Genomic DNA, 19,826 nt, shown 5'->3' with positions numbered 1-19,826 from the left:
AGACAACAGGCTTGGCAGCATTTTAGGAAGTGGCCCTACTAACTTGTGCAATGGAAGACAATTACAATAGTTCAGAACTTCAAAACGTAATTCATCACAGAGTATGAGATTGAGAAATATTACTAATTAGTCTGAGAAACATTCTAGGGTAAGGTTCATAGTGAAATTAAGGGATAGATGATTTTAAAAAAACAACAACTGGCACTGTATAGGATTGTGAATCAGCAAGCTTTAAAAAAATCTGATCTAACAATGAAGTATTGTAGGACAAATAAAAAAGATGCTTTCTATCATTCTCAGTTCACTCAGTCGTATTTCATTCAATGTATGTTCACTCAGTTCAGCTGTATTTCTGTTAACATATTGCCACCTCAACCATCACAACTTAAGCAGGTGTCAATACTGAAGTGTGGTTTCTTTTCAGTGATGCTTATTTAACGAACTATTTACGCATAACCATTCGTTTTTCCTACTTACCCGCCAAAAATACTTTCTGTTTGCATCCTTAGGAACTGTGCCATTGGTATAGATTTCACCAACCAAGGGTCCAAAGCGTGTTCCTTTGGGGATAATGTCTTTGCTAATAACTCCAATAACCTGAAAGGAAAAGAGCACATGTCAAACCATTTAAATAAGTTTATGCGTTCACACAGGAAAAACAGATTGATACAAAAGTGCCCTACACTGTTATTACAGGGAAGCAGTCAATGTAAAGGCAAGGGATCCCCCACCCTACTTTGTCTCTAGAGTGGGATTTATTTCAGCACTTAGTGATGTTGCAAAACTATAATCTTTTGGAAATAACACATACCAAAAAGCATTGCAAAGGTGAGTAGAATTTGTTTATCTGTTTCTGTGATCACCTGACAGTATGACATGAGTACTGGCTCACTCTCAAAGAACTTATAGGTGAATGAACTATAAAAGTGGCCTTAGGAGATTATAGAGAGAAAAAGCTGAGAAACACTGGTGACCAATGGTCTAACTGCCTGATTTTTGCATGGAAGAACTCAGAACTTGAATGCGACATTGAGATGCAATTATCACATGCTATAATACCCATTAAAAAATGAAATTTCTGTGGAGAAATAAGAGTCCAATAAAGCTTGCAGACATGACATTTGAAATCTACCTTGCTAGTTACATATTTATGTTTATAGTCCTGGAATTCTGATGACACCCAGCCCTGTTTCTCTGTTAATTTGAGTCAGGTGTCACAGCGCAGGTCCTGAGCCAGTTCTTGGATGCGGTGGTGGGTGGGATGAGGGCCAATAAAAGCTGGAGTGGAATCCTAACAAGATGGAGGCTCTGCAGGTGAGTGGTTCATGGATCTGGGCCTGGCTAGAGTTGCACATCCCTGAAGTAGACGTTTTATAGCTTGGGGTGCTGCTTGATCTTTGTCACTGGAGGCTCAGGTGACTTTGCTGGTCCAGAGTGCTGGTTACCACTTTTGGCTCGTGTACCAGCTATGCTCTTTCCTGGACAGAGTCACCCATGCACTAATAGTAGCCTCTGGATTGAATTATTGCAATGTGCTCTATATGAAACTGCCCTTACAGTTGGTATGGAATCAGCAGCTAGTGCAAAATGTGGCAGCTAGGATACTTAGTGGAGCTTCCCCACATTGCATCTGTGCTAAAAGGCACTGGCTGCCAATTCACTACTGAACCAAATGTAAGGTTTTGTCACTGACTTGTAAGGCCCTGAAATGTTTAGGACCAGGATCTCTGACAGAGTGCTTCCTTCCTTCCGCACATTTCAGTCCGTTCACAGAGATAGTAGGAGGATGCCCTTCCAATTTCACTGTGCCCATTAGAAATGCATCTGGTGGTAACCTGAGAAAGGGTTTCTCTGCAGTGGCCCCCATGCTGTGGAATAACCTCTCCTTAGAGACATGGTGGGCATCTGCAATGGTGGTATTCTACCAGTTCCTGAAGATATATCTATTTGTGAGGTCGTTTCCGAGAAGCGATTTCTTATAACAGCTCTATTAGAATATCAGTGGTATTTCTGTTTTAATGTCTGTTTGTTTTGCTGCTTTTATCTTATAAACTCCTTGTTGTTTTACAGGGAAAGGCAGTATATAAATGTTGAAATAAATAAATGTGCTCTACCCAGTGAGCATAAATAAATCTTACACCAAATGTGTCTTAAATCTAAATAGTATAGTCACTGATCTTCTTTGGATGCAGATCTTTAACTTTCTTGATGTGGATATGATCAAGGAAAAACAGAGTCACTATGGGAAGTGTAAAATATACTAGCACTTCAGCTTCCTCCTTACCAGTAATTAAACCATGCACCCCAAAACAGGAATAAGGTCATTATTTATCAGAAAGGCATGCCTGTCAGTATCTCCTTTACAATACAGTGCTTAAGTAAAGGGGCTTTCCTCTCATTCTTTTCACCTCCACTAAGCCTGCTAAATTTTAATTTGCTCTCTATATTGTATATACCAACAGAGTCAGTAAACCAGGAAACATGAATAAGGACTTCAAAATACTGGTGTCTGCAGCTTGAATGGAAAGTGGGGGATGAATATAAGACATTTGTTCCACAGACTTAGTAAACATTCATGTTAAAGCTAATGAGTCATGTTCTTCTCACATTACTAACTAGTTTCATTATGTCTGCCAAAATAATGAAAGGACAAAATTGCATTATGGATCCACTGTACTTAACTTGAAAATAGGCATATTAACTACAACGTAACATCCCAGTATGGCCTCTCCTTTACTCAAGTCTACAGTACTTAAACTACAGTGTGCAATAATTAGTGAATGTAATATATTCAATATTTTGCAAAATTAACTAGCTTTTGAGCCACAGTTACTATCTACTGTTTTTATACTGGAAGACCGGAGGCAACTCTCTTGCTTTATTTTATTTTTATTTATGGAAAGGATTATTGCTTCATGGGCAGGCAGCAAAAGTTTAACTTTCTGCATCCTTCCCGTGCCTGTAACTATCTTCCACCTGGTCTTTGAAGAACTTATTCAGAAATGAACACATCTCTTAAGTATTCAGATATGTTACACTAAACGTTTTCAGATAAAGGACATCTAGCTGCTTGAGTCTATAATTAGCATTATTCAACTGATCATACTGTTGCCAACCTTCCTGCTTTGCCAATTCTTTGTGCTGACACACACACCCCACTAAATACTCCACAGTCTACCAGCTAAACTCTTGAGGCCCTGTCTCTACTACAGAAACATAATTTTACTGGTATGACTTCTCAAAGAATTATGGGAATTGTAGTTGCACGATGCCTGAGACTTCTCTGATAGAAGTCCCTGCCCTTCCTGCAAAACTACAATTGTTAGCATTCTCTGTTACAGCAGTTTACGTCGGCAGAGTGGAAATACCCTTAACAGAACAGAACAAGAACAAACACTGAAATGTAGGATTCTGCCTGCCATGACTCTGACTGGAGAGTTTGTAGCTATTGTTTCATGTATGTTTTCAAAGTCTTTTTTTTTTTTAAGTCAAACCAGTTGTGCATCTGCACTGAAAACAGAATGAACAGGGACTTTCAAAAACAAGTAGAAACATGCCTAATGACTGTGTTTATTTTTGTCATTCCCATGCATTTTTCATAGAGAGGTGAAAAAGGCAGATGTTCTTCTTGCTTTCCCCATCTTTCTTGATTTACATTCTGTTAAACTTTCAAGAAAAGTTCACAGCCAGCATACGACGTGTACTTGCAGTTTGAACGTAAGATAGGTCTTTGCTCTTAATGCAGTTAATACACACACACATACACCCTGATATCTTTTAAGTTTAATTCAAAGTATACTGAGGTTTTCAGAACGTCTAGGAATCAGTATTACTTGGAACTTGTCAAATAGAAACAGTTTGGGGATTTTTGTACAGTCATTCAAAGCCTGCATGCCCCAACAGTATTTTATACTTTGCACTATGCCCTTTGGAAAGATGACTGTGTGATATCATATTCCCATAGTGTGTGCATATGGAGGAGGGAATAGGCAGCAAATAGGTGAGTTAAGCCTATTGATGGCAAGGGAAATGAGGACAGAGTAGAATGTTTGCATCTTGCTCAGAACCCTTGCCAATTTAGACCATACTGCCTGAAGGGTGCAAACTCTAAACGGAAAGGAAACACACAACCTTCCCAGATTTTTTCCTTTTTAAAAATCCCAACCTATAAAAGCTTCTCAGGTGGTAGATTATTGCTTGAAGCAGAAAAGGGAGAGAGGGAGAGGGAGAGGGAGAGAGAGAGAGAGAGAGAGAGAGAGAGAGAGAGAGAGAGAGAGAGAGAAAGCTGTGTCACTTTTTGCCATTCACTTCAAGGGTGCCCTTTACAGTTGCATGGCATTCCAGAAGGCAAGACAATACCATCAGATGTGCTTTCTGAGAGGGAAAAGCAATACAGTGGTGCCTCGCAAGATGAAATTAATTCGTTCCGCGAGTTGTGTCGTCTAGCGATTTTTTCTTCTTGCGGAGCGTGGATTCTCTGGGTATTAGCGGCTTTAAGAAAAAGGAAGCAAACTCGCAAGACGTTTTCGTCTTGCGAAGCAAGCCCATAGGGAAAATCGTCTTGCGAAGCAACGCAAAAAGCGAAAAATCCTTTCGTCTTGCGCGTTTTTCGTCTTGCGAGGCATTCGTCTTGCGAGGTACCACTGTACAAGTGTATCCAGGGCTGGGAAAGTGTGCATCAGAAAGATGCATGAAAAACGTCTTGTCGGCAAAGGCCTATTTTACTAGCTTCTGTGATACCTTGTTACCACAATATTTACTGTAAACAGCACGTACCTCTTTCACAATATGCGGAATATTGTCATAGTTCATTAACCAGTAATTAAGCAGATGTTTTAACAAATATATTTTAGAACAGCTATATCTAAATTGTGGTTTCTAGGGATTTAACAACAGGGAAAAGCTTATAGTACTAAAACAGAGATTCTGAATGTTACAGTACTTCTGTATACACCCAAGTTTCTGCCCAAACTGGGGGAAAGACTTTGGCTGGGGTTCACAAGAAAGTTCATATCGTTATGAATTGGCCCCTTTCATGACCATAATATTGTTATTAGTCATCACAGAGGCCTTAGGTTGTACACAAACACCAGAAAAATACTCCCATTACAAACCAAAAGACAGAAATTGAAGTTAATTAGGCCTTATTGGCTACTCCAGGCATAAACTGACATTTCACACTTGTCCACAAGGTGTCATTAGGCACACCTGTTTTATAAATGACACTGTACAAACTGAGAACATCAAATATATGACAGACCCTGTAAAAACTATATAGGTGGCTCTTATGAATGTTAAAAACCCCTCTCTAGCATCTGTTTTCTTCCAGATTCTCATGTCAATCGTTATAGCATATTTTTTTTAAGTTCACTACATGGTTACACTTTAACATTACCTACAATGATAACAGATAAGCACATTTTCTCTCCCCCCCCCTCTAAAGCAAGGGTGAGGAATTAGTCGTCCTCTCATCATCCTTAACTATTGGCTAGGGCTGATGGAAACTGAAGTCCAACAACATCTAGAGGGCCAGTTTCCTTATTCTTGCTCTAAAAATACAGCCACGACATCAACACCTGGAAACATGCATACCTCTCCCAACGAAATATTTCTACACTTAAATACTACCCAATTATTCCTCAGTGCTTAGGAATTACATACTTGAAGTATATAAAGCCAGAGTTCCATAGCACTAAAAGGTGGAGTTAACGTGTTCCCCTGCCTAGTGAGTTTAACATGGTATGTGGCATAACGACACCAGCGTCATCCTGTGACAGTCAGCTGAAAGCCAACTACAAAGAGAGAGGCAGCTGTTTCTTTACTATCAGAAAGCAACAGGACCCCTAATATTCCAATTCATCCTGGTTTGTAAGAAGATCCTTGCTGTGCTTTTACTAGTACTTCAGGTATACAAGCTACAGAATTACTTCTTTACTCAAGTGGTGTTTAAAAGGCCCTTTAAAAAGATGACACATTTTCGGAACTCAGGAAGAAAACAACTGTTGGAACTGACCAGGGTCCTAATGAATTATTGCCAGAGCTACTGTATGCCTTCTATAAACACTTCAGTGTGCAGTTGAAAAGATTCAGTTCTCTCGTTCTTCATCTGTCCTGACAGAAGCCACTTCCAAAGATACTTTATGGGCATCCCTGACCTTTCAGCTATTTCACTACATTTGTCTCTGTCAGTAGCCTGTGCCATAGAGCACAACCTGGCGTGATGGGAGCCTCTGGACAAGAAATGGTACCCCATAGTTTTCTCTCCAATTCTTTTTTATTTTTAAGGAGAAAGAAATGGGAATATGTCTCCTGAAGAGTTCTTTCTTTCTTAAAAATAGCTTTAGAAATAACTGCCATCAAGAGCAGTATGTATGTAGTTAAACACACATGCTATTACTATTTTAGTGGGCCCTAACATAATACTGAATCAAACAATACTTAACCAAACAAGTAGGAACTGGATTGACAGCCAGGTGTTGAGAAAGAATGATTTAATTTTAACTCCCTGTTAATTTAACTTCCACTTCCCCAGTATTACCATGATGACTTGTTCACTTAGCATGTTGTTTTGAACAATGAAAACTTTCGTTCTTTTGTTTTTCAGCTACAGTGACTGAAAGAATGATGCAGCTGAAAAGAGGGCCTACATCCTATAATTTATTCTTTTTAGAAGGGTGGAGCGAGAGGAAATGTTTTCTTATTGTTTCCTTTTCACAAATACACATAGCAACAGCATTAGCAGCTATCCTTTTATACATAAAGAAGGCACGTAAGTGATGGATGTCTAGCTCACGGGTCAGCATACTATGTTATATAAAGGTTTAAATACTGACTTTCTTCAAGCCACCTTGATAAATTTTATGTATATAAAAATCTAACACTGCTTCTCAGCCTAGCCTAATTCATAGGGCTGTTGTGGGGATTAAATGATGAGTGGGAGAACAATGTGCACCAAGGTAAGATGTAAATGCCATGTAATAAATAAAATGTGTTTTATGTGGGATAACCTTTGAAGACAGCTCATAAAGTGCAGTTAGTACAAAATACAGCAACTAGAATATACTGGGGCAATGTATGTGGAGCACATCTCACTACTCTTAAAATAGCTGCAGTGGTTTCTGGACCCAATTCAAGGTGCTGGCTTTGACTTTTAAAGCCTTAAATAGTGGGACCTAATATAACTCAAATGAATGCTTTCTCCCACATGATTCTATCCAGGTATTAAAGTCCTCACTGGAAGCTACTCTGTAGGTTCTTCATGATGACCCCTCAATAGAGCTTTCTCTGTCATAGCAGCCTTGGCTTAGAATGTTCTCCCGAAGAAGGCCTGCTTAGTCCCATCTCTGTTTTATTTTACAGGCAAGGCAAACACCTATTTACCCAGGCTTTTCAATGTGTATTAGCTCCCCCCCCCCTCCACCGCCCCTAGCCTGCTTTCAGTATTTTATCGTTGATCTTTTTTAAAACAACAACAACAACAACCAGAAATCATTTGGGGAGATTCACCCAATAGGTGTCATAGAAATAGTATAAATAAATAAGATTTAGGAGTAGTTACAACACAGATCATATGTCCAACAATTTATCCAATTTCACTTGAATTAAATTATTTAGCTGTGATCAAACAGCTGAATATACCTTACAGTGAATGTTTCTATATAGATAAACAAAGCCTCAAAAAATAAGAACTGAAGTCAGTCACTTTAAAATGATACCACTACATAATCTCCAAGCATATGACAAGCCTTCATGGAAAGATGAGGTTCTAGGATTGGTAAAAAAAATACAATCCAAGCACATGCAGGTGCACATACACAACACAGGTGTATCTCGGAACATTACTCTAACTACAGCTGTAAATGACAGCATTAATATTTCATAAGCATGTTTTTCTCCATTAAATCAGCTCATTACTTACATAATTACATGAGGTGATATTTGAGTAATCTCTCAAAAATATTATGACAGAGAATGTTTATTTGTGCAAATTGAGCCTACCAAAATCTACCAAAAGCTTTGTTTAGCCCATGCCTGTATAAAAGATGCTGTTCTCCAACCATTTCTTTGTAAATGAGGAGTAAGTATTAGATTTATTGAGTTATTTCTGGCATTATTCTTGAAAGCAGAGCAAGTTTCTCTTATTTTGTTTTCCATTAATGAATCAGCTGAAATCCAGACCAGTAAACAGATTATTGGATTTTGATCTGGGGCTAGCCACAAGATTGGGCAACTCACCATCTCTTGATCTTAGCCCCCTGCCCCACCCTGCCGATCAAATGACAATTATGAGAATGTGAAAAGGAACATGGTAAAGGCTGCAAAGCAGAGTTAAATCTGTGGCAACACATAATGAAGAAAGTTACAGACATCTCAATTCTAAAGGGAGTGTGAGGGCATGGAATCAAGGAAGAATAAATATTTCCTTCTGCTAACTTTTCACTTGACAAAGGAGACTATAATGAAATCAAATGAGGATACTGGCTATCCAAATTCCTTAGAAGAATCCAGATAAGTAGCTAATTATGAGAAACAACCACAAACCTTTCAAGAACTTAAAGTACTGTTCAAAACAGCCTCGGCAGTAGTTCCAGACCTGTGTGTAGTAAGACATATGCAACCCAGTATTCTCAGAGTTAAGTGTATATAAAAGAGTAAATGGGAGTTGGACTTCCTATTCCCTACAGCAAACCACAGGACCCCAAAAAGCTCTACTGAGGATTAGGAGCCTCTGACGAATGGGCTATGGGGGAAGGGGGATTCCCCCCCCCCAAAAAAAATAATGCCATGGTACCTTCCATAAGTGGAACTCCCACAGGTGGAAGGTGCTTCTGCCTCATTTTGGGGGACCCCCATTCTCCCACAGTCCATCCCACTCAGCAGAGGCTCAGAGCTCTTGGTGAAGCATTTTTGGGGGCAGGGGGGTGGGTTGCAACGGCAAGCAGGAATGTCAGCTAGCTCTGTGCTTAACTCTGGATCCAATCCCATTATTTACACATATTTATGTTTGCCAATACAAAGCCAGCAATTTTAAAAAAGTTTTTTCAGCCAGCTTGTAATGTGGCAAAGAAGATCAAACCAAGCAAGCAAGGCCACCCTAGCACAGAAAAATGACGTTAGCTGCTTCCTACATATTAGCTGATGCTCAGGCTGATCAATTAAGTGCCATTTGTCAAGAGTTTCACAGTATCCCCACTTAAGTCATATGCACGGTATATACTAGGTACATTTTAAAGCTTCTAATTCTGTTTCTCATAGCTAATCATTTAATTGGGATATATGGGAGTGTGAAATAATGCAAGACCATAGAGATAACTAGCCTATTACAAGTTTCCTGGTCATTCCCCAAAACTGTGACATCCGGATCCAGTTTATATCAGTTTAAGTTCTGGTCCCCTTTCTACATGCAAGCCTTTCCATGCTGTTTGTTGTAGGAGGATACATTTAATAACTAGAAAGGAATGAATTTACACCCTCCCTTAGCTCCGTGGTCAGTTTATTTAGCCACAGTAGCAGCACAGGTTATAGCTGTTCCACCACAAGTTGCAGGACAGGGACAAAAATGATGGGCCATCCCTACCATTATTAACTAGCTGAACTTCACGCCTAGCTATAATAGCTACTCTATATGAAGGAATAAACAGGCAACCAATTGCTCATCCGGGATAATTTTTTCCAGCCCTTCTGAAACAACAACAAAGAATGTACCCACTCCAGAGACATGGACTGAAATATACCTGTGCGTCCAGCTACAAATAAAGGTGCGCTGCCCTAGATAAACAAGTCACATAAATACAGGCTACTTATTTAATGACCTGGCCTTAACATCATCCTTTCTTCCTGGAACCCTATAAAGAACTGATACAATAAGCCTATTAAAAAACACACCTTTGTCTAATAATTCAAGGAAAAGCAACCCATTTCAATGCAACCATAGTATTTCACTACCTGATCAGGAGTAGAGAATGTTGTTCTCTCCTACAGATAGGTATGATTAGAACCCGGATCTACAAGACAACCTTTAGAAATTTCCATTCCTAAATTAAGTAACATTCTTGTCTATTTAGCAACGCAGACATTAGTCGATTTATGGCAGATTGGAGATGTTTGTGCTTTCCTGTGCAGAAGGTATTTTCTCCAGGTGTATTTCTAGGGGTGAACCTTGGAAAGCCATGACACCCAAACATTATAGAATGTAGAAATCAAGAAGACAAACCCACTTCCAAGAACAATGTGATCTGGCTACCAGGTTTGAATCATCCTTTGCAAACATGTTCTTACCTCTTTGCCATGTCCTGCATATTTGAAAATCAAGTTCCTTGGCAAGGAAGACTCAGCCTGGGTTACATTGCAGCCTTCTGTGTTGGGCTCCATGGGGTGATCATTTACAATGTAGGTACACTTGTCTTCAAATTCAGCCTCTGTCCATAGAGTCATGTCAGCATCCTTCATGTCCATTTTCATTATCAACTCTGGTCCTTTTCTTCACTGCTCTGGGATTCACAATATACGAGCTACACAGTGTGGCAGCCTGGAAAAGAAAAGAAAATTTACTTCCCATTCCTTTCTCAGCACCTCTAGCATTGTGACCTAAATGCTGTCTATTGGCAAATAGATGGCATTAGTGGGATAGCTGAGGACTGACACCATATACCCTATACCCTATAAATTGAGCTGCCTTCCCTGAAGGAATGCTTTCAAGAGCTGGGGCTGGTAAAAATAACAAAGTCACAAAAAGTAATAGGAAAAGCGTGTCTGAGAACAGCACCTGTGCACACCTCTTTAGAACCTTCCCTCAGTATCTGAACGGTAGGGGTGGGGGGATGAATCTGCAGATTCAAGGCTTTGTGTGCAAAAGAGCCTGTGGAAAAGCTGCCTTGGAAAAGTGTCATAAACAAGGAAAGGAAAAGGAAGGAACTGCTGTCTGCGTCTGAATGGGCTAAAAATGGAAAGTGCACGTTGGACGAGCGGAACACAGGCTTGCCTTTTCCAAATGGGGAAGGCTGAACTTTCCCACCGGCTTCTAACACACAAACAACTTTCAAAAACAACGCTCCCCTCCCCTCTATTGACATCCTCTTATCCTCTGACACAGACAGCTGAGGGAGACTGTATCCTACCAACATCAGTCTGAAAACAGCCAGTCTGAAATAACTAGAAATATTCACTTGGATCAGAAAGAGACAAAAATACAGTAGTGTTGTTTTCTGTGCCTTCCAACAGAATTAAATACAAAGTGCAAAATCTACCATCAATATAGGGATTGAACTGCATTAGATATGCTGTATGGCATTGGCTCACTATTTCAAACCTCAGCCATGTACTCTCCACAGGCAAGCCTCCCCTCTGCTTCAGTTCCCCGTCTACAATATCAGGAAAATACTTTTTTTTAGGGTTCCTATAAATGTTAGCACGTACTCTTTGTGTTCTACTCTCATTCAGAAAAGAACATATTTTAAAAGAAGTGGAGTAATAGTATTCTGTGGAAAAACTAAATATCAGAAGAACACACTTACAGAATTAAGTTTTACTTACCCATTAAAAAGATAGTGTTAACATATCATTTTGTTTCCCCAGGTATAAAGTTACTGGATTAAACTACAGCATTTTCCAAAACAAAGGCTTTAGGCTCCAGCATTGTACTGCTAATCCTACCAGAGATTTTCATTTGTATCTGAGTAAAGCAGGGTCATATTTCCAACTCAAAGAAGTGTTTTTCAGAAGATGAAGTGTTTGGAAGAACAAAGTTATCAACTTAATTCCACACTTCCTCACAGCATTGAGCAGATTTAATAGTTCTTCATTCGGTGCTTTTAATGGGCTTGATGAGATCAAACCTTAGTACAATCTGAACAATACCTTTACCACTTTGTAGGCTATGACAAGAGAACTAATACTGAAACTCAGTGAACCGGCAGTTGCCACTAGCAGTGAAAGAATTAATCATCATAAAAACAAAGGTCTCTCGAACTTAAAGAGAAAGTCTCCAAGGAGAACCTTAACAGGTTTGCCGTCTCCATTCAAAAGAGCTCTAAAATCATCTGTCTCCCGGACAGGAGTAGGAAGAAAATTTCTTACCAAGGTACAGTCCACAAATAATTCCAGCTGGCAGCACGACGTTTCAGGTAAGTCTCACACATATCTACAGAGTAAACATTACTTCTTCCACTGGCCGGGTTCAAGTAATACCAATAGAGCTAGCTGCTTCTTCTGCTGCTGCTTCTGCTTCTGGCTCTGTCTTTACTGTCAGACAGGTGCTGCTGCACTTACTGCTTCAACTTCTTTGAAACACTGGAGGGCTGAATGTTACGATACTTTCAGTCTGTGTTAACCAAACAGACTCTTCCTTTCTCCTCCCTGTTTCAGGTTTCCTATTAGCCACTCATCTGATTTACTCACAGTCACGGCTGCCAAGAGCAGGAGGTGGGGCTATACCTGTAACTCACACAGGTATATCCAATGAAACTCTGATCCAGTCAGAAGGAATTTTTCCTTTCAGCAGATCACACCAATACAGTTTTTCCTGTTAACACGTGTGTCTGCTAACATTCTGCTGGCATCCAGCTTAACTCACATTGAAAAGGACAAACATTTGGTGGTGTAATACTAGAAACTATGACCTAGTGCTTAAATCTGTTTATTTTAACTGGGCATTTTTCGAACAAACATGCTTACAATTTCCAAAAAAAAAAAGTATTTACAACAATATTGTTCTCCAGGTTGCATATTTTCTTACAATTCTGAGTAGTTTTATATTTTACAAGGTAATCTTACACATGTCTACTGAAAAGCAAGCCCCACTGAGTCCAACAGGACTTGCTCCAAGGTAAGTGAATGTAAGATTTCAGCCTTAACTTTGCACTATTTTAAAAGTGCATCATTTCAAAGTGGAAACTAAGCCTGTCCCTGCTTTAAGAGAGAATGGGTCATATGCTAACAGAAAGAAAAGTTCCATCAGTGATGCTTTCATTAGACACAATCACTTAAAGAGCATGTTGCTGATCAAAGAAGTATTGGTGTGAATATAATTAAAAGGAACATGTGCTGTTTCTTTTTCCTCCTCTCCCTGTTAGTGAATTGCCTTGAAGGAAGGACATCCTGTGATGATGGCATACAGTGTCCTGTTTGTTTATTATTAAGCGCACAGACCTTGCATTCCTATTTCTCATTACCAAACAAACCAGATGCCTAACTTCCTTCAGTGGTCCTTGTCCTTCATTGAGGAATCCTGCAGCTCACAACAGTTATGATGATGCATAGTTCCAATTATAGTCACTCACAATATTACAAACATCACCCAGTCAGTTCACCAAAGGACAAGTCTCCTACTTTTCCTTTTTACATCACATCAGCAGACATGTTTTTTTTATTATTATTATTATCATCATCATGCCTTTCCTCTTACGTGGGCAGAAACTTGTTTTGACTTGCTATAAAAATGCAAAACACAACTACCTGTCTATATGGAAATCTGCATTGTTCGAAGAAATGTCCATTCTGTCTGATGCATACACCATACCATCACCCTCCTGAAGTTCTTGCAGAAGAAGGTGAAAGGGATTATATGTCATTCTAGGTGACACAGTACTGAGAATAGTACATATCTGTGTAAAGACCTTTGGCATCTTCTAATAGAGAAGTACTCATACCGTTGGACATAAGTAGGACAACAGCGCCAAACAAGTGTCCTGGCTTAACTGTTACTGGTACGTAATTCCACAAGAAAGGTGGTAAGGGCATCACGCTGATGGGTATAAAGGTAATTGGATATGCAGTGGGAAGAAACATTTGTTTAAAGCAAAGAAATCTGGCCACCTTGACTTGGGTAATTAACTGATGCTGAGATAGAATCAGAGGACTATTAACAACAATAGAGGCTACTTAAAAACATACTCAGCATTGACATAGTAAGTCTGTGGCCTATAGATATATGGTAACCCACGCACCAACACATTCCTGTAGCTACTCAGAAATACATTGATTTGGGGAGGGATCTTTATAACCTCAGCTTTATCCCATGGCTGGAAGTTACAGATGGCTAGCTCTCCAAATCAGGAGTATAAATTAAAATGACCACCCCACAGCTGATGGTTGTCTGTTTTCATTCAGGGTGGCCAGAGATCAGTTTCTGTCTATTGCTCCCATAACATCTGTGGGAACATATTGTGTAAATCATGTGACTGACATGGTTTCTTCCCACCATGTCACTGAGGGCAACCTCAGATATCCATGGCAACTGGCATGACAGCTTCCTATAAATGTTGCTGCTAATAAGCAGCAGAACTTGTCGTACAGAAGCAGTGAACATGCAACTCATGTAACATGAAGTGGCCTGAGTCACTTCACATGGAGTGGAAAAACAATGTAGTCATACTGAAGCTGTCTACCCCACCCACTATACCAAGATATAAGTCTCACTTTGACATGGATATGTCTCAGAGCTTTCTAGGTCCCTGGTAATTTAAAAATAAAAAGCAGAAATTACAAAAACAAAATTATTAACAAACAGCTTTTCAACGCAGGCTTTTTCTGCCCATCACTAAAAAAGAATGGTGATTCTTCTTGCCTATCATGAAATAGCTATTTTGCTTTTCATTTGATTGAAACAATGATGGTGGGTGTTGGAAGGCTAAACTCTGTTTGCCCACCATTGATTGTGTGGGCACTGATGATATGCAGCAGAGTACAAAAGCGAGCTGCCGGCACAGCATTAATTACCATTGTAGAGCACAGTTGCAGTTACTGCTCCTACGCACATACCTGAGTTACACTAGGACTAAGGACACTTAGGATCCAATCTCTGTTCAGCCATTCAATATATGCTAGACTAACCTACCACAGTAGTGGTGGGAGAAAACCATATATGCTAGTTAAAAAAATTTAAGGAAATTTTATATAAAAGGTGGAGCTCATATGTGATGCCGCAATGAAAAATGAGACACACCACTTCCCCCTGCCCCTTTTGCCTTGTGATTACATTGTCATCAGTGTACAGTGGTACCTCAGGTTAAGAACTTAATTCGTTCCAGAGGTCCGTTCTTAACCTGAAATGGTTCTTAACCTGAGGCGTGCTTTCGCTAATGGGGCCTCTTGCTGCCGCTGCATCACTGTCGCGCGACTTCCGTTCTTATCCTGGGGCAAAGTTCTTAACCTGGAGCAACCACTTTCTGGTTAGCAGAGTCTGTAACCCGAAGCGTCTGTAACCCGAGGTACCACTGTATCATGGAGAGTTGCAAGAACTGCATAACACTAACTGTGACTGTTCAGAAGGGATTAAAGCTTTTTAGTGACATTCCCCCCACCCAAGGCTTCATATGTACGTAGGTCCTTCTTAGTAAAAGTACTGGATCAGAATATCAGTATCTTCAGCAAAACAAAGTGAAGATGAACACATTACATAGCAAACATATCAGATTAAAGGGGGCAAATAGGACATAGCTTCTGTCCCTTATATATGCACACAACCAATGATTTCATGACTTGTGTGCGCGCACAAATGTGTGCTTGTACCTATATTTATCAAGGTGTGAGTGACTTGACTGGCAGTTTTTTTTGTTTTTGCATAGGATTCTCTCATAGCAGTAGGTGCTGTCATCTAGAAATTGCAGTCTCAGTGTTGTTCATTTCAGAAAAAGGACTTTTTAATCATTTTCATTTTCCCCTCTTTGCTCACAGAAAACCTCAACTACCTTATTAGTCAGCATTTCTGAGACAGGTCTCTCTCTCTCTCTCTCTCTCTCTCTCTCTCTCTCTGTGCAATAGCTTGCAGTCCAGCAGCAAATCATGAATGGCTCCAACAGGCGCTGATGTCAGAAACTCTCTCTCTCTTCACCCCCACCCCACTTCCTTTGATGGTATCAGCCACTCTAGCTCCACAGTAAACTGATGCTACTCAAGCTTCAGCTGCAGCTGCTGTTTTCTTCAACATTTTTTTATGCCTATACATATACATAATTTAAAAAGGGGGGGGGGGTAGCAGGACCAAGAGTGCAATGCACCTGGGAAATGGCTGGAGAAACTTTCTTTAGGGGCCTTGAAGTGCCCCAAAGATGAACACACAGCTATTTTCACATCCTCCCCCTTCTTACACAAAGGTGGTCAGTGACAGAATGACCACATCAACAGAAGCAACAAATCCCTTCATTTTCCTCCTCCTCCATATTGGCATTGTTATGGCTGTAAACATTTGGGAGGCAACCAGATCATGATCCTAAAAATGAGGATAAAGGCACCGATGCATGCCTTTTACAATGTGACATGCTTAAAAAACAAATCCTAATGTACTCTCCTCCAATTTATTATTGCATTTATATCCCGTTTTTTCTTCCAAGGACTATAAGGTAGTGTACATGGTTCGTTCCCTTGCGTGAGGAAAATTAATCTGGTCACTTCAGGCCCCACCAAATCTGGCAACAACAAAATGCTCTGCACACTTCAAATGTCAGCTTGAGAGCAATAGTACTCCAGGATGCTTTCTTGAGAAAGCAGCTTTTTAGATGAAGAATAAGAGTGCATTCCAAATTTACCTAAGGTTTATTATTAGTATTATACAGTGTCAACACCCACCTCATTTTTGAAAGAAAAAAATGTGCATGATGCTACGTTATTTATCTTATTCCTTGCCATATGTTGAAGTCAGAGGCTGCCATCTGGATGTGGAAGATGTCACTGAATTGCTTTTTACACCTTGTGCTAAAGGGTTGCATGAGAAAAGTCAAATCATGCAGGATGACCACCGGGGTTGTGGGGCCCTCTGGAGCTGATTTGGGGTGGGGGGGGCAGAGAAAGAGGGCAAGTCCACTTATGCAACAATAGATGTTGCCTGCAGCATGCAAGCATTTGTGGGACAATGCTACTGGCTATTTTCTTTCCACCCATGGAAAGATACTAAATGTCCCAGAGGTAGCAATCCAGGGGGAGAGCTAGCTTTATTATAATATATACGATCCTTCTCCTGCCTCATTGTGAGTCTAAATGAATGTGCAAAGCATTGTAACTTCTTCCTGGAATACCCAGTACTAGCTAAATTCCACTTAGTTTAACATTCATTCCCTTCTTAAAGGGATTCTAGAAACCAAATAACTAACAGAAAATGCTTAGGTTTATCAGTTAGCTCTGAATAAATACAGGTAAAGTTTTGTATCTCCTTTCTCAATATTGCCCACTGGATGAACAAGCAGGTGTGGCATTAGGGATCCTAATGTAATGGCTATATAATCAGTCATTAATCATACCAATGTACATACACTTCTTAATATTTGTTTATAGCTTCTTCTATCAAATATTCTCCCCCCTTTACAGATAGACAATCAAAGTTAATATACGGCAGCTTTTCCAAAGCCACCTGCAAAGTACATGCAGTAGCTGTAATTTGAACTCAGGACATGTTTCTATCCATTGAACTGACTTAATTAATTGAAGATGTTATGATGATTTACACTGTACATTTTGTTTCATTTTGTTTTAAAACAGGGTTGGCAACAAAGGAAGAGAACAGGCACAAAGACTTCTTAGAACTAAAAGTGTGATCAATGGTTGAAGAGGTGTGGCTGCATTACATTTAGTGGTGAGTAATAAGTGGTGACCTTAAGGAGTTTTGCAATTGCTATTTGTTTTTAAGTAAGTGCATGCCTTAGTGTCTCTTGAAATAACATTATACAATCTCCTAGCTGAAATGCACTTATGAACATCACTTACTCCTAAAAACCAATCCTTAAGCAGAATGAAACAACAAAAGATACTCTTTAGAAAACGATTGCCTTAATTCCTAAGGGCACTCCATTAACATTGATCACATTTTCTTACTCTAAGAAAGTTATCCCTTTTCCTCATTCTCTGGAGAGGTGGTTTTCACTTCCTACCTATCTGACAATGGTGGTTGCACCCTTTCAATCCAGTCAAACTGGCATGTATAAAAACAAAAATTTCATCTGTTCTCATTAAATAGCTGACACCTTATCCTTCTTTCCAAATGTTGTAAATGTTTGCTTTGCAAAATCCAGGAAAGCTTTTAAAACAAAGAGAACCGAGAGCCCTCCTTCCCTCCCACTCCCCCTTTATAATGATGCATCTCTGCTTATCTGCTCGATTATCAACAGGCTATTGTTTTCCCACTGGGGCTCATTGAGTAAGGTTGACCTAAGGAAGGTTAATGTTCAAATAGGTGTTTCTCAGTTCCAGCAAAAGAATACAGGTTGCTGACAGAAAGGCATCACAAGGGTCTTCATCCTGACTTCCTTAAGAAGACAACATGTCAAGGAAGTGGTGTGTGTGTGTGTGTGTGTATGTTGGAGACTACCAAAAGGCCAGGCCTGTTTTTGTTTTTTATTTTTACTTCTTTTGCATCTCCCAAAACAACAACTTTTAAAGAAAGACACTGTCCCCTAGAAGAGATAATCCCACAATGGAGAGTCCATTAGAGGTATTAAGGCACTGGCAGCAGCCTGATCTACAAGAGCAGCTCTGTCCTGACAATAGACAATTAAAGCTGATAAATCTGAACTACTTGTTGCTGTTCTAATTCCTTGTAATTGTGTGCTGCTTGTCCCTGCCTCCTGCACACAGGGATGAAGCATGCTTCTTTAATCTCCAGAGTACCTGACCTAGTTCCTATGTGGTCTTTTCAGGACCTGTTTTCTTCCCATCTGGACCTCTCTCCACCCCTTCCCGCCTCCTCCAAAAGCACAGAGGAGTGTTAGCAGAGAGGAAAAGAGAAAACATCAGAACTCAGCACTAGGATAATATTTCTGTAACACCAAACAATATTCTAATCTGCAAACAGCAGCCAATTTTGCCACTTTGGCAAAATTGTGATTAAACTGTACTTTTTGTTATTAAAAGCTCAACAAGTGGAGCACATGCACAATGACAAGCCATATTGTCTGACCAATACTGGCTGCCAAATTTGCCCGGTACACTCGTGTGTGTGTGTGTGTGTGTGTGTGTGTGTGTTTTCATACACCACCCACACACTTTGAGATTTTACTTCTATCCATTCACTGGTATGTGTGTGTTCAGCTAGATTATATAGGTTTTTTTGAGTGCATTATTCTTCCGATAAGCTATATACATAAGAATACTGTTATGCTAACAAACACTGCAGTTCTAACCATACCTACTCAGAAGAAAGACGTGCTGAATTTAAATGGGGTTTACTCCCAGTAAGTGGAGCTAGGAGTGCTGCCTTTCAGCAAATTGAATCCTAGGCCTTTCATATAGTTCTCACAAGACAGGTAATTATTTATGTTTGTTTGTGTGCATAATAGCAGAGGAAACTTTGTATATCTGCATCTACTAGATTCAAAACAGAATAATTAATCCTCTTGCAGAGCTCAATTAATAATTTCAGGGTGCCTGGGTTTGGCAGCACAGGAATAAGAAAATATGGTTGTAGGAATGCCTACTGCTCTTAAAAATTCTATAAATTTATTTACATCTGAACATACTTTGGAGAATAATCTTGGAACTAATGCCTATTTCCGAGTTAGCAGCATTCTACCCTCTTATTTCTTAAGTGCCTCTTCCTCCACCTTCTTATGCTAGGAGAGCTGATAGAAGAGACTTCTATTTTATTTCCCCATGCAGCATGGCTTAATGTTTTGCAACAGCTTGTTGTTGGATTTCTTGGACTGGAGTCCTAATTGTCACAGGCTTCTCAAAACATTTCATTTACAGTTTTACCAGGAATACTTTCATGTGCAGAGAGTGGAGAGTTCCACTACACTGCCCCAGTCAAGCTGTCAGTAATGCCGTTTGCTGGCTTCTTTCAGTTGCCCAAGTCAGACGGGCAGGAAAGCATCACCCCTAATGTTTTTACAGTACTAATCTCC

The 19,826-nt window shown here is 39.8% G+C and overlaps 1 protein-coding gene and 1 long non-coding RNA gene across 5 annotated transcripts in view; one reads left to right on the top strand and one right to left on the bottom strand.

Moving 5' to 3' along the window:
* PRDM1 (PR/SET domain 1) overlaps nt 1-19,826 on the bottom strand; it is a 90,160-nt gene that overhangs the window by 11,191 nt on the left and 59,143 nt on the right. For 3 of the 4 annotated variants that reach the window (XM_083731195.1, XM_083731193.1, XM_083731194.1), the window contains 2 exons: nt 10,279-10,528; nt 478-597 (listed from right to left, as the gene is read on the bottom strand). In XM_083731195.1, coding sequence (XP_083587321.1) covers nt 478-597; nt 10,279-10,461 — 303 coding nt within the window. In that variant the 5' untranslated portion in view covers nt 10,462-10,528. Of the gene's footprint in view, nt 1-477; nt 598-10,278; nt 10,529-12,075; nt 12,542-19,826 lie in introns of those variants that run through there. The other variant, XM_083731192.1, reaches the window with a different exon arrangement.
* On the top strand, nt 13,595-18,723 carry LOC310841074. Its single transcript, XR_014562325.1, has 3 exons — nt 13,595-13,703; nt 17,470-17,563; nt 18,624-18,723. It is a non-coding gene; the product is annotated as an uncharacterized lncRNA (long non-coding RNA).

Source organism: Podarcis gaigeae (genome assembly GCF_964106915.1).
Source record: "Podarcis gaigeae genome assembly, chromosome: 3".
Taxonomy (NCBI): domain Eukaryota; kingdom Metazoa; phylum Chordata; class Lepidosauria; order Squamata; family Lacertidae; genus Podarcis; species Podarcis gaigeae.
This window is presented reverse-complemented; position numbering and strand designations above follow the sequence as displayed.